Source organism: Phyllostomus discolor, chromosome 10 (assembly GCF_004126475.2).
Source record: "Phyllostomus discolor isolate MPI-MPIP mPhyDis1 chromosome 10, mPhyDis1.pri.v3, whole genome shotgun sequence".
In the NCBI taxonomy this organism is placed as follows: Eukaryota; Metazoa; Chordata; class Mammalia; order Chiroptera; family Phyllostomidae; genus Phyllostomus; species Phyllostomus discolor.
In genome coordinates, this window is record NC_040912.2 from 19,443,269 (window position 1) to 19,458,200 (window position 14,932).

At 41.5% G+C, this 14,932-nt stretch overlaps 1 protein-coding gene across 1 annotated transcript in view; it reads right to left on the reverse strand.

Annotated features, from left to right (window-relative positions):
- Positions 1 to 157: 157 nt before the first annotated feature.
- TSPAN13 (tetraspanin 13) overlaps positions 158 to 14,932 on the reverse strand; it is a 33,202-nt gene continuing 18,427 nt past the window's right edge. Inside the window, exons 2-6 of the mRNA XM_028526121.1 lie at positions 8,819 to 8,986; positions 8,096 to 8,176; positions 7,331 to 7,444; positions 5,917 to 6,030; positions 158 to 1,223 (exon numbers count right to left, since the gene is read on the reverse strand). Of these exons, the coding sequence (XP_028381922.1) occupies positions 1,149 to 1,223; positions 5,917 to 6,030; positions 7,331 to 7,444; positions 8,096 to 8,176; positions 8,819 to 8,986 (552 nt within the window). The 3' untranslated portion in view covers positions 158 to 1,148. The remainder of the gene's footprint in view (positions 1,224 to 5,916; positions 6,031 to 7,330; positions 7,445 to 8,095; positions 8,177 to 8,818; positions 8,987 to 14,932) is intronic.

Below are 14,932 nucleotides of genomic sequence, written 5' to 3' on the forward strand. Positions count from 1 at the left end.
AAAAGTTCATTTCCATAGCTGGACTATACACTGAAGTAGCAATACTCAGTTCTAGATCAAAGAGAACCCAACACAAAAAGAAAAGAATTTCATTTCACTTAATTCATGTGTCAATTCTTCTATTACTTTCTCTCAATTCAAACACTCATACACGAAGAAAGGTTGCCATCCTTTAATTTTTTAACACAATATACAGAACCACATACTATTTCAAATTCAAATTATGGAAGGTCACATTCCAATATGCTTGGATTTGACAAGCTGCTGTCATAATACTGAGCGATTTCATGAAAAAGGTATTTAACAATTTGTAAGATAATCAAATATCTTTTTGCTACATGGGCCGATGCATCAATAGTAACTTGTTTAAAATGCAGTCTTTTAGACTTCAAATTATTAAAAATGACATCAGGATTACACAGATACACTTTCTGAGTTGCTCAAACTCATTCCACTTTGAAGGCTGAAGGCAACTGTTACATGACAGACCATCCATAAGACCAGTTCTCCTTTGCACTTAACTGTAAAAATAAAAAAAACTAAACAACACTTTCCTAAACACAGAGCTACTTCTAGAATACATTAGTGTAATCATAAAGGACCACTAGCGCTACATTACCACTTTTGTGTTAAATGTCATCATAATACATACTTCCTAAAAAGACAAATAGCTGGGAACTTGATTTTCCGTTCTGAACGTCATAGAATCTCACACTTACTGGCTTTGACAGACTTGAACTCTCCTTTCCTGGAGGAACTATCTACACAGCACGGCACCACATACAGTGAGTTATGCCAGTAAGATGCAGATTTAGAATCACAATGAGATCAACACAGTAGTGCCATACAAAGTTTTTCTGCAGGTAAAAATGCTAAGAAAGGCCACAGTGGACAGTGCCAGACACTGTGAATACAGTAGATTACAGGTACCACTGAGGTTCAGAGGAGACCACACGTTTCTATTGTTTTTTTTCAGCAATGGAAAAAGAAAAACATTTAGAGAAACGTAAGAGTAAAAATATATAATTCCACTGTCAGTAATGTAATTTTCCAGATACTGTTTTTTTTTTCTTGAACAGGCAAATTAGTGTAACTTAAAGTTAGCTGTGAACAAGATCAGCATGTGAAATTGTTTGCATGTTTTCTCATCAAAGGAATGCACTAGGATTAGCACGAGGATCTTTCTGGTTCCTGTATCTGTAGGTCAGCCAAACTCCCAGGATCTGGAATGAAAGGAAAAAAAAAGAAGAGAAAGTAAGCATTGCGTGTGTTTATTCAGTTTATCAGTAAAGTAAACTGGAACCTCTGAAGCATTTAGCATTATTTGTTCAAAAAGGGAGACATTTTGCTTCTTAAAATGTAGTCAAGTAACCCAAAAGAGAGGCCCTAAGACAAATTATTATAAACACTGTGGTAGACAGAATATGGCCCTCCGAGGATATCCAGATCACAATCGCCAGAACCTGCGATGTCACCTTCATAAAACAGGGACTCGACAGACGTGGCTGAGTTAAAGGTGCTGAGGTTGGGAGGCTATCTTTGTGGGCTTGGTCATATAATCACAAGGCTCCTTACAAGATGGAGACTGGAAGGATAAAATCAGAGAGAGATACAGCTGTAGAAGAGGTGACGTGATGACTTCTAGAGGCAGCTGGAGGCAGAGCCGGGGGAGAAGATGCTACACCACTGCTGCCTTTGAGGATGGAGAGAGGGATCACAAGCCAAGGAGGGCAGGCCCCTCTAGAAGCTGGAAAAGGCGAGGGAACATGCTCTCTCCTAGAGCCTCCAGGAGAAGCCTTCACTTTTAGCTTCTGATTCCAGAAGTATAAAATAAACATGTGTTGCTTCAAGCTGCTACATCTGTGTTTATTGGATAGAGCAGCAATAGGAAACCAACATGAACACTGAATTGTCTGAGTAGCTAAATATCACAGGTTTTAATAATTCAGAAACAAACTGGGCTCAGCAACAATTAGGTAATAATAAAAATTCTATAATAAATAAATTTTCTAACAGACATCATAAAAATGTCTTAATTCCTATCTTTCCGAGGGTGATTGGGTTGGGGGCCTACAATTTTAGAAAGCAAGTTGTTACTGTGCCATGTCCCCCCAGTTCCACTAAAGACTTAACCAATGTAACTTATTTTTTATTGAATTTATTTAGATTATATAGTTTTAAGGTCTACAGTTCTATAATACATTATCTGTATATTGTACATGTGTTTACCACCCCAAGTCTCCTTCCATCATCATTTATCCCCCCTATTAATCATTGTTTTAATTAAGAAATATGAGCCCTGGCTGGCGTAGCTCAGTGGACTGAGTGCAGGCTACGAACCAAAGTGTTGCAGGTTCGATTCCCAGTCAGGGTACATGCCTGGGAATGCACATCATGACCCCCAGCAGCTGCACATTGATGTTTCTCTCTCTCTCTATCTCCCTCCCTTCCTTCTCTAAAAATAAAATAAATAAAATCTTAAAAAAAAAAAAAGAAATATGTACCCTGGCTGGTGTGGCTCAGTGGATTGACCACTGGCCTGCAAAACAAAGGACCACCAGTTTGATTCCCAGTCACATGCTTGGATTGTGGGTCCCCAGAAGGGAGTGTGTGGGAGGCAACCATGCATTGATGTTTCTCTCCCTGTCTCCTCCCTCCCTCTCTCTAAAAATAAATAAATAAGACCTTTAACAAATTTTTTTTCAAAAAAATTAAGAAATATGTTCATTCTGCTTCTGTTACCTCAAAGTTAATTTACTTAAAATAATAAAACAGTCCTTGAAAACGTACACAATTCTTTGGAACAAAATAAATTTCAAATTACATTTTCACTTTTGGTCTACACCAACTTTTAATCCAAACTTGGTTCATTTGACTTCATAACTACTCATTAGTTCCTTACGCTACTTCTTGAGAATTATGGGAAGCCCCCAATTTTCTCGACTCACATAAGACAATCACTGAGTCACTGCGCAACTCATGGCTGGTAATGTTTCTAGCTACAACACGTGAGGGCTTATGCAACTATGGTTTGTGAACTGAATCAAGAAAAACTAAGCCTGATTTAAGGAAGTGGAGTCTGGTGTGGAATCTACATGACTGGGGCAAAAATGGATTTACGGCAACACCCAGAGTCCTTCGCGACAGGCTGTTTCATGCGCTTTACAAATCCACAGCCCTCCAAACACCCTGCCAGACAGGCACTGTCATCATCCTCATCTTAGCAGTGAGGAGACCGAGGCATGGAGGGCTTAAATCACTGGGGAACACTCACACAGGCTCCAAGAGGTGGAGCCGGGGTTCAAATCTGAAGTCCATGCTCTTAACTGTGTTTGTGGTCTTATGTGAGAATCTGATGTGTTCCTTACTGGTCACTGCTATTCTCTGGCTAACATTTCACCTACATCTCAGCTCTGCTGGTTGTTACAACCCTGACATACTTGCATCCCCTACTGTCAAACAGCTGCTCCTCTGACATGCCCAACCTACCCAAGCATCGTGTCCCTGACCTGCCTCAGAAACGCTGCTGCTGCTGGGGGGGACGGAGGGGGAGGGGGCTTCAGGTCAGATGCCTTCCTCGGCCCTGTAAATGCTCCACTTGAGCAGAAACGCGGTACAGCAGTCAGCCAGGCCCCAAGCTAAGCCAGCTCCTTCCCTTCTCACCCCAAACCAGGCTGACTCTGTGGCCCCAGCCAATCACATAGTTTCTATTTTTCTCCTCCTTGTTCTTTATTTCTTATCCTATAAAAGCTTATTATTTTCTGCCCCATTTTGCAGTTTTCTGAAAGGAGACTGTCCTCTTCATGAAGTATTACAGTTTGCTATCACCTAGATTTTCTTCTTCAATCATTTCTGAACATACATAATCAAAATCAGAAGGACTTTCTAAGCATAAAAATCAACTGGATAAACCACAGAGGAAAAAAAGCTATAAATTTAACTATATGAAAACTAAAATCTTCTATAAATTTTACTTAAAGGTTGTTAAAAAGTTCAATAAATGCCAGTGGTGGATGGGGTGGGGAATGGAGGGAGGGAATAGAGACAACTGTACTTGAACGACAATAAAAAATAATAATAATAAAAAAAAATAAATGCCAAGGAAACTGAAAGCAGAACCAAAAAAAGGCAAGGGAGGAGTGCAAGGGAGAGGGGGGATGGGGGAAATGAAAGGGGAGTGGAGAGCAGTCTTGTGCGCCCAGGTTCTCAGACCTTCTGGTGACCCCCAGCTGGGTGCTGACCTCAGCTGCAGGCCCTGAGACCCGCCCTGGTCCTCACACGCTAAATTCCCCTTTTGCGTGTGTTCTTGTTTGGGTTTGTGACATGCGATCCGAAGGGCCTCCACCAAGACAGAAGTAAAGGGGCCGCTCACAAAACATGAAGTGCAAATGGTCAACACACGTGAGTCTACTGTCAAATTCACTGGAACGGTTTCAAAAGAATAGGCAGACTATAACACTATTTTTACCTATCACACTGAAACACAGTTTTTAAAATGAAAACATCTAGAATTAAGGGTTGAATCAAAATTTGACAAAATCAAATTATCATGATTATCATGATTAGCTCCATGAAATAAAGCGCTCTCAGCAGAAGTTATGAGAAAAAGAAAACAATGTTCATTGTGATACGTACTGCCAACTCTGCAACGAAGTCCATGGTTATTGAAAGTTGAGTAGAAGGAATCAGTGTTCCTCAAAAATTATCAAATAATAGAAATATGGTTTGGCTTACAGAATCATATACTGTATATAAATATACTAATATAATAAGTATATTAATACAGTATGAATGCCGTATCGAAAAGATACTCTACACGAACTTCTGTAGAAAAGAAATGCCATCTGGTTACCTGAATGTTGCAGGCTAGGAACAAAGGGAAGTAAGGGATGGGTTTGGAAGGCAATTCTTCGACGTGGACCTTTATATACGGAGTGGGGCAAAAGTAGGTCTGCAGTTGTTCATATGGAAAATAATACAATCATTAATGAAAATACAGGAATAAACTGTTTCACATACTGACAACTGTAAACCTACTTTGCCACAACCTGTATATGTACATGTATTATATATTAACACATATGTTAAAACAACGTGAACGTCCTACCTATTCCAAAATCCAATTTAAAATTATAATTTATGTCATCCCGTAAACTAAAAGGCTGCAGGTTCGATTCCCAGTCAGGGCACATACCTAGGTTGCAGGTTCAGTCCCTGGTCAGAAAGTGTGCGAGAGGCAAACAATCAATCTTTCTCTCTCACATCGATGTTTCTCTCCAACTGTCTCTCCCTCCCTCGCTCCCCCTTTCTCTTAAAAAAAAAAATCAGTAAGCATGTCCTTGGATGAAGATAAAAAAAAAAGAATAGAAGATAGAGACCAAAGGGATGGTTAACCGAGGGGAGAGGTAGGGGGATGAATGAAAAAAGTGAAGGGAAATATGGTCAGTAATATTGGGAATAGGTTGCCTAGCAACAGATGATTACTAGAATTAGTGGAGTGAGCGCATTGCATGCTATAAACACATCAAACTGCTATATGGTACACCTGAAACTAACATAACTAATATAACACTGCATACTAGCAACTTAAATAGAATTTTTTAAAAGAAAAAAATAAAATTATAATTTATTATGAAACTCTAAAAACACAAGAGATCCTAGAGGTAACTGAGTCTAATCTCCTTATTTCACTGGCGCATTAAATTTTATATAACTTAATGATCAAGCATTTCACCCTGCATAAAGTTCATGCTAGACCTATGAGGTCTTCAGGTTTCAAGCCAGGGCTCCTCCTATTACAACACTAGTTCTCAATGAAAACATCCGCTGATGCATTTCAGGTTAAGTGACATGCTACAGTAAAATGCCATACACAACAGCGTCCCTACAAGAAAGGAAGGAGTTATTTGCACATACCTCCGTGAAACTGAAGAAGAGGCCAATGCCACCGACAAATCTCAAAACCTCCCCCGCATATCTTCCTATTATTGGAGCACACGGTTGGCAGAAGGAGCTACTTTCCATACAACTCTGAATCAATGAAAGAAGAAAGCTTTTATTTCAAAGTACATTTATAAAGAGCAGAGAGCAACTGCACCCACATAAAAATTAATGTCTGAGGTATTATACCCAGTCTGGGGCCTTGGTTATTCAGGGTGTCTGAAATTCTAAGGTGGCTCTCAACATTCCCACTCCCAGCATCCAGGCCCTGAATAACCAGCCTCGTGTGTGTGGCTGGGATTTTCGAGTACTATGGGCAGTCACATGTACGTTTACGTTGCACTGTGTTAGAAACTATCTTATCAGAACGGGAACATTATCGCGCTGGCTTTGAAGCCACCAAGGTGTGAGATGGCTGCAGAGTTCAGACCTCTAGGAGCGCAGAGACACCGAGCAAGGAGACAAGACTTCAGTCCTACGACCACCAGGAGGTGAATTCTACCAACAACTACTGAGCTTGGTAGAGCGCCCCAAGCCTCAGGTGAGTTTGCAGCTCCAGCCACCTCCCTGGTTTCATCCTGGTAACACTGAGCAGAGGACCCAGTTAAGCCACACCCAGACTCCTGACCCATGGAAAAATAGATAATAAATGGGTGTTCTTTTAAGCCACTACATTTGTAATAATGCATTACACAGCAATAGAAAAATAATAGTCCCACTAAAGAAACTTCCATGAGGACATATCCAGCTCAGAGCTCAGAGCACTGGTAAGAGGAGTTTCCCCAAAATATAAACATGTGTGAACTTCCTAAGAGAGCCAAACTCCAAGTCCATCCTCATGCAAATTCAGGCTGGATCTGGAGGGTCACAGGTCTGGCCTGGGACGAAAGGGTGGCTCTCACTGGTCCATTACTGGCTCAGCTCCCCCGCAAAAAGAGCAAGAAGTTGTGATGGGGAAGAAGGGGGACAAAGAAAAATACCAGTTTCAAGTGTCCTCCACCCTGAGATTGTTTACTTTAAGAAGCCCAATTTAGTATAAACCACCTACTGCCCCGATATGTTTCAAAACAGGTATATAGATGCCTCCTCTGGTCTCTCTCTAATGCTCATCTGCTGTGATTCCTCTTTTACAACTTGTTCTAAGAGGAATTGAATGGGAAGGAATTAAGGGGCAAAGAACCGAGAGCATCTGTGTTTGGCAGGACCTGGGAATATTCAGGACTCTCAGAAGTAGATATCTGAGTACCAGTGGTCCTGTAGTGTACACGGAATAGGCAAAGCATTTCAAAAACACAATTGAGCATGAGGAAGTCCATTTCTTCTATGTTCATCATTATTCATTTGCATATAACACATCTCCCCCCAAAAATATGCTACACTTTGTACTTACAGCTGGACAAGTATCATTTTGGTTAAAACTTCGGAACCCACAGCAGTTTAAATTTCTCTGGATGTCATCACGAGCACTTGCTGTATTGTTCCAACCAACTTCCAGAAGCTGGGCCTAGGAAATCCATTTCACATAAACATTAAAATGTGCCATCCCTGGACAAATTGTATAAATCGGTAGCCTGCAATTTTTAATCCTGTATGTATCTAAAGTAAATACTCTTTATAAGATCATTAAAACTTTTCAAAGGGTTATCCCTCAATGTGCAACAAAAATTAAGGCACTGTTTCTATCCGAAGAATAAAAAGTCTTAAATTTTGCATGCAATTTAAAAGCACCACTTACTTGGCTGAAAGGCATAATTGTCAGAGTGTAACAAGGAAAATTTTCCATTGCCCCAAGACTGTGACCCATTTGCTTCTACAAATAGGTTTGAAAAGATTAACTGCTAGAATGGAACCAAAAACATTCTAGAGTAACTGTTTCATTGCATAATAGTGAGGAAAGACTGCTGAACATCTGTTAGCATTATCACTTTTTACCCAGTGCAGGCAAAATCCTATTTAAAAGATGCAAAAATACGGCAACAAGTTTAGGGCTCCAATCAGCCCCATTAATACAATCAGGAACAAAAGATTTTAGCTACCTAGAGTAAATGACCTTCTGCCTAAGATGCGATTGTTTTATATTCCAATTGTTTCTCCCCTTTTTTTCCCTACAGATACTATGAGGCATAAGAAGTAGAATGAAAAAGTCTTTGCTTACCTGCTGGCCCTCATTCAGGGCTAAACAAGCACACGACACAGAAAACTGAACGATAAATACAAGTAAGAGAATGATCATGTACTGAGAATGACAGTTAAGGGTATTTCTCAACACTCTTAAAATAGCATAAAACAGGCACACTGACAACTTTAGAATGCACTATAAGGAATTCACCTGGAAAACACAAAAACAATGGCACTTAAGAGAAAATTCAACAAGGCTACACATAAGTATCATTTCGATAATACACATGAGCTGTAAGTTCAGAGAGAAAAATATTGACAACAATAATAAATATTATCTAAAAGATGTATTAGAATTTCATTGAGAGTAAAGTAACATTCTTACAAATATAAAATGGCAAATAAGAATAGGTAAGCATATATCACTGTGACACTCTCAACCAGATATTACCATGTTGGAAAGGGCAAAGAGGTTACTGAATCAGCTCAATGTAACTGAACTTGCAAAATATGAACAGAACTATACTGAACTTACAAAACACATTCTTCATGGTGTGCAGAGTGGGAACGTGTGGTAAACACACAATAACTTCGCCTTAAGAATGCTCCTCATGTTGGCTGAACACATGCACACAGGGCTGGCTAGGGGTTTCTGACAATTTCCTAATGATCATTTTTAATTAGTTACAGTTATTAAGAAGCAATCAATAAAAAGAACAACCCCAACTAGGGGGGGGGAAACCCTTTTTGAAAAGGATACAAAGAAAAGCGACACCTGATGGTGCTTCATAGCCCCAATCAGCCCCACCAAGGCGATCAGGAACAAGAAGATGCCCACTGCAATGACCACGCTGACCACGCGGAGGCTGGAAATCAGCCCAAAGCCAATGCCCCATGCCGCGATGCCAATCAGCAACAGACTCACCAACTGCAAAAGCAAACAAAAAGGGAGGGGAGAGAGAGGGGAAAGCGTCACTTTGATAAAATAATAACAAGAACATTTTTCAGGCACCCACTTAGTATTGTACGAATGATTGCTAATACTCAACACTAGAACACACAGAAGATCTCAGGAGACAGCACTGCTCTAACAAATTATATCAATCCTCAGGCATGCTTTTAAAAAACTAACAATAACCTACATGATTACTATGGAGCCTCAGAGGTCCTCTGGTTTATGCTAAGTCTAACTGAGTTCTACTTCACTTTTTGAAGTAACAGCATATGTAAAACTTCGAGATTCCAACACATCTCAGTCTAACATGCTGATTTCTTCACATGGAAATCACTTCCTTCAAAGTCCAGTTGGATGGTAACTTACTCCGTGATGCCTTCCTAGTCCCCAACAAACTGAATTAATTGCACCCTTCTCTGGGCAACTTGAGAGGAAGGACCCCCTTCCCCCATCTTTTCATTTACCTCCCCAGAACCTGTCACAGAACCTGGTCATGGGGAAACAATAAAACTTTCTCATGGAGTTGCTGCTGAAGTAAACTGTGTCGGGTGCCACTACATAGTCCACCAGAATTCCTATGCGCTTGACCCTTGAGCAACACAGGTTTGAGCTGTGCGGGTCCACTTATGTGTCGACTTTTCTCAGTACATACCTGTAGTGCTGTGAATGTATTTTCTCTTCCTTACTATTTTCTTAATAACATTTTCTTTCCTCTAGCTTACTTTAAGAATACGGTATGTAAATACATATACAAAATACGTGTTAATCAACTGTTTATGTTCTGAAGTAAGGCTTCTGGCCAAACAGTAGGCTGTCACTAGTTAAGTTTTGGGGAGTTAAGCCCTGGCTGGTATGACTCAGTGGACTGAGCACCAGCCTGCGAACCAAAGGGTCAGTGGTTTGATTCCCAGTCAGGGCACATGGCTGGGTTGCAGGCCAGGTCCTTAGCAGGAGGCATGTGAGAGGCAACCACGCATTGATGTTTCTCTCCCTCTCTTCCTCCTTCCCTCCCCCTCTGTCTAATAATAAATAAATAAATAAAACCTTTAAAAGAAAAGTTTTGGGGAGTTAAAAGTTACACATGTATTTTCATCTACACAGAGGGATGGTGTCCCAACCCCTGCATTGCTGAAGGACCCGCTGTGTAGATAGAGACCATTAGATTAGGATGAAGAGTGTAAGGGACTCTAGACATTCAGAGTACAAATGGCATTCTGAGTAAGAAATTATTTCATATCCCAGTAGTTTTATTTATATATTTATAAAACTAAAGCAAGTCAAGAGATAGAATTGGTCATTACCTATAAAACTCAAAGTTACAATTATTTCTTGAAAATAGCACTTCAAAAATAGCATGCCATATAAAGATTATAATTCGCTGACAGAAAATATAGCTCGAACAGGTATGTGGGAGGGATGGGGGTGGGGAAATAGGAAGGAGATAGTATCCTCAACTCAGTGAAGTCAACCATTTCCCGGAGCAAGCTGAGAATATAATGCCCACTTGGGAGAAATCAAAATGTATAAAATATATTTTTAGCACCACTTCAAGGCTGAATAACAGCTTCGTTTCAAAATAAAAAAACAAACAAACCACAATTCACTTCACTGAATCTTTTATACTCAAATGTGTGATTTTTATACATGTAACCACAGGTGATTAAACTCAAATTTCAAATGTCTTGGGATATAAAACTTCATACACATGTAGAGACACAAGTCCCACTACGAAGCATTGACAAAGACTGCATCTATTTGCATTGTTATTCATCTATTATAAAGAAGCAAAACCTGAGCACGAGAGAAACTAACCGCAGCACGACAGAACAAAGTCACGGAGTTACACGGACTGGGCGTTCGTTCTCCGGTGCGGTGTGCACACCCAGAAAGCTTGCGTTTGCAGAGGGGCACGGGGAGGGGCAAACATCTCACAAATTGGGCCGCCCAGGACTTTGCCCAGTCCCTCCCGTTTTCTCATTGGCTTCTTATCAGCAGGGCCACGTGCCTCTCCTTGGTATCATCTCACAGTCTCCTGACAACTTCGCACAACCTTGAACTGCGAAAAAGTCCTCTCTGCCCCATCACAAGCGAGCTTATTTCCGACTCTGCGGCATCCAAATATAACGTGTTTGCTTTCACGAGGTGTAGGAGGCAGAAGCCCGGAGGAGGTGTGAAGAGAGAAGGGTGAGATGCCGCAGGGACAGGCCTCTCACCCTCGCTGCACTGCGGTGCCAGACACTCAAGCCGGGCCACGCTTCCACAGCATCCGAGTGACCTGCGGTGTCAGTCAGGGCCGCCAGGGAAACAGAAGCAATAGGATGCGTATTCAGAGAGAGAGGGAGAGATTTGGTTTAAGGACTTGGCTCATGCAATTGTGAGGACTAGCAAGTCTGAAATTTGTAGGGCAGGGTGGCAGGCTGGAGATTCAGGTGGGATTTCTGATACCGTTATTAGACAGAGTTCCTTCCTCCTTAGGAAACTCCAGTCTTTGTTCTTAATGTTTTCATATTTAATGCTGTGGATGAGGACCACAATATAGAGGATAATTGCTTTAGTTAGAGTCAATTCAGTGTAAATGTTAGTCACATCTTAAAAAATTCCCTGACAGCAACATTTAGATTAGTGTTTGAACACACACCTGATCATCACATCCTAGCCAGGCTGACAATGAAATTAACCAACACACGTGCCAGCTTCATGTCCTGGATATGACCTCTGTTTATTAATTCAATTAAATTCAGGGGCAGGACATATTGCTTTATTTGAGTCTTAGAGCCCAAAAGTTCTGAAGCGTGATGATACAATGCATAAATTCTTCTAACCCTATAGCTTTAAAGAATCCTTTTGAGACTCATATCAAATCCTGACTACATAATGAGATTCTTACCACGAGTTAAACATCCATCAACAAATGGTTGGTGTCCACTATGCACTAAAGCCAAAGACAAGATACCCTGACTGGAACAAAGGTCAGAAGCCTTCTCTGTAAAGGGCCAGAGAGTCCCCACCTGGCTTTGCAGATCCCACGGCCTCTGCCACAGCTACTCAGTGGTGACAGGAAAGCAGCAACAGAAAATGTGCACCTGAATGGGCAGGGCCGAGTTCCAGTAACCCCTCATTTAAAGACACAAAATGTAAATGTGTGCAATTTTCACGTGTAATGAAAATATCCTTCTTTTGATTTTCCCCCCAATCATTTAAAAATATAAAACCATTCTCAGTGGGGAGGCTTTTCAGTAACATGCAGTGGGGTGGATGCAGCCCGTGGGCTGTAGTTTGCTCACTCGTGTTCCAGATGTCGGTGTAAAGAGAGTGGGAACTTACAAGTCCCTACCAACAACTGCTCTGTCAGGGACTTTCTAAAGGTGGGTCAGAGCATAGGGCAATCTCCCAAAATATGCAGATAACTAAAATAGGCCAAAGGCTGCAAAAATGCAATAAAGGAGCAAGTAGCAGGCTAAAAAAAAAAAAAAGGACCCCACTGTGAATATCACCTTATACAGCAAAAAAATGAATAGTATCTTCTATAGTAAAAACTGGGACTAAATTAAGGATCTTAAAAGAAGGACCTTATCCTGGATCATGGGGGGGAGCACTAAATGTCGTCACAAGTATATGCCAGAGAGCCAGAAGGAGAGTAGAGAGACGCACAGAGACGAGACGGGAATGTAAAGCTGGCAGCGGCTGACGTGGCCACAAGCCAAGGAATGCCGGCAGCCACCAGAAGGTAGAAGAGGCAGGAACAGATTCTCCCCCAGGGCCTTCCGAGGGGGCTGCAATCCCGTGGCCACCTTGATTTGGAACTCCTGGTCTCCTGAACTGTGAGAATAAACGTCTGTTGTTTCTAAGCCACCACATTTGCGGTTAGTTGTCACCACAGCCCTAGGAAACTAACAGGACAATTCGCACACCTGGAGTTGGACGGGTTGGGAACGTCTGGCTGTCGTGGGAAGCTGCCTGGTATTAACATTTTACCACCAATGCATCCCTACATGCAGCTGGAGTGAAGCACTCGGGGATCCTGCCAGCATCCTCCTAGCAAAACAAATCCTTCATTTACAAGAGCGGCATTTCTGCAACACGAGAACACTGCTCTCTGCTCCCCCACCTACCAACTTACAGGCTCACTCAGGATGAGAATCTTTTCCCCTCTGAAAAATAATGTTTAGTACTAAATGGTGGGGGTTGAGGGCACTTCATCCCTTCTATGAGAAGTTTCAGGTCTCAGGCTGGGCTATTACTGAAAACACTACTAGAACATTCATAAATATTTCTGTTATGATTTTTTTTCTAGGTAGGAAAAGAAGGAGGCTATATCCTTCTGTATCTCTCGGTCGAGAGTATGCATTCCTCACCAAGTTCACTCTGCTGTGTCTCTAATAAAATTTTCAGTCTATACATATCACTAATACCAGGCACCCCTCCTCCAAAAACAATGAAGACGTTACCAGTTTCCTGTTGCTGCTTTAACAAGTTACCACAAGCTTAGTGGCTTAAGGCAACACAAATTCTCTTGCAAATCTGGAGGTCAGAGTCCAACAAGGAACATGGATCTCACTAAGCGGAAATCATGGTGTCCCCAAGGCTGTATTCCTTCTGGAAGCTCCAGGGGAGAATCCATTTCTTTGGGGTTTTTTTGTAGCTTCCAGAAGCCACTTGTAGGCCTTGGCCTGCGACCCCCTATTCTATCTCCAAAGCCAGTCGCGTAGCATCTTCAAATCTCTCCGACTACAGCTTGCTTCTCTTAGCACATCTTTCTCTGCATGAACCCTCCTGCACGCCCTTTATAAGGACCTTTGTGATTTCACAGGTCTCCCCCAGGCAATTCAGAATAATCACTCTAGCACGAGATGCTTAATTTAATCACATCTGCAAAATCCCTTTTGCTATGTGAAGTAACAAATTCATAGGTTCCCAGGATTGGGATATACAGCCTTATGGGGGAGAGGGATATTATTCAGCCAGCCATAGAAGGTTCTGGGCACGGGGGCAACTGAGTTACATAGAATCCTTCCTGCTACAAATACATTAAAATGTTGAACACTGCTGTAATGTTTAAATACATGGCTGAGCACAGAAAAACTACTGGTAATTCCCACAGGCCAGAAAGGAAGGGAGAACTGCAAGTCAGAACTAAAAGTACGTAGCTGGTGCTGTGGCGGCCCAGGAGCGGGTGGGAAAACGTTCCTGGGACCAGAACGGACCCTTCAAGGGGAAGGACTTGAGTTTTAAACCCGGCAGAATTGGGAAGTGGAACTGAGACCCCTCTGTGGCTAGGACCTCCAGAGAGCCATGATTTTGGTGTCAGGGATTATGGAAAAAACTGCACCAGGACACCCACGAAGCCAGCAGAGATTTTTGAGTCTCTTCGGAAAGCCTACAGCAAGAAAGAGAAATGTCAAGGCCACCATGCCCGTGTCTGGAGTCTAAATGTACACTGCCCGGGCACGCAGCAGTCTACAAACCAAGCAATGTACATAAAAGCTAGACGCAGGCAGTGGGGACGACAGAAGAGAAAAAAATCACAGAAACAGTCAAAATGACTCAGGAAAGGCATCTCTGAGTCCTAATCCTGATGCCATAACCAAAGAAAAAAAGAAAACTTACGTTGGCAATCAAAAATCACAAAACACATAAGAAAAAATATCTACCATGACAGAGATGCAAAACAAGAATTAGCATTCCCAAGAACTTAAGGTAATAAAACCAAATAAATGAGACTAAAATTCAACTTACTAGGAAGGTAAAAAGAATAAAAACAACATGGGGGAAAAAACTGTATTTAAAAATGCAGCCCTGAAAAAGAGCCACACAGAGTAAATCCAATGAAAATGGAAAGAACGGAATCATACAGTAGGAAGGATAAAGCTTCATTGAAAAAGAAAAAATTGACAGGCCTTCAGCAAAATTAATTTTTAA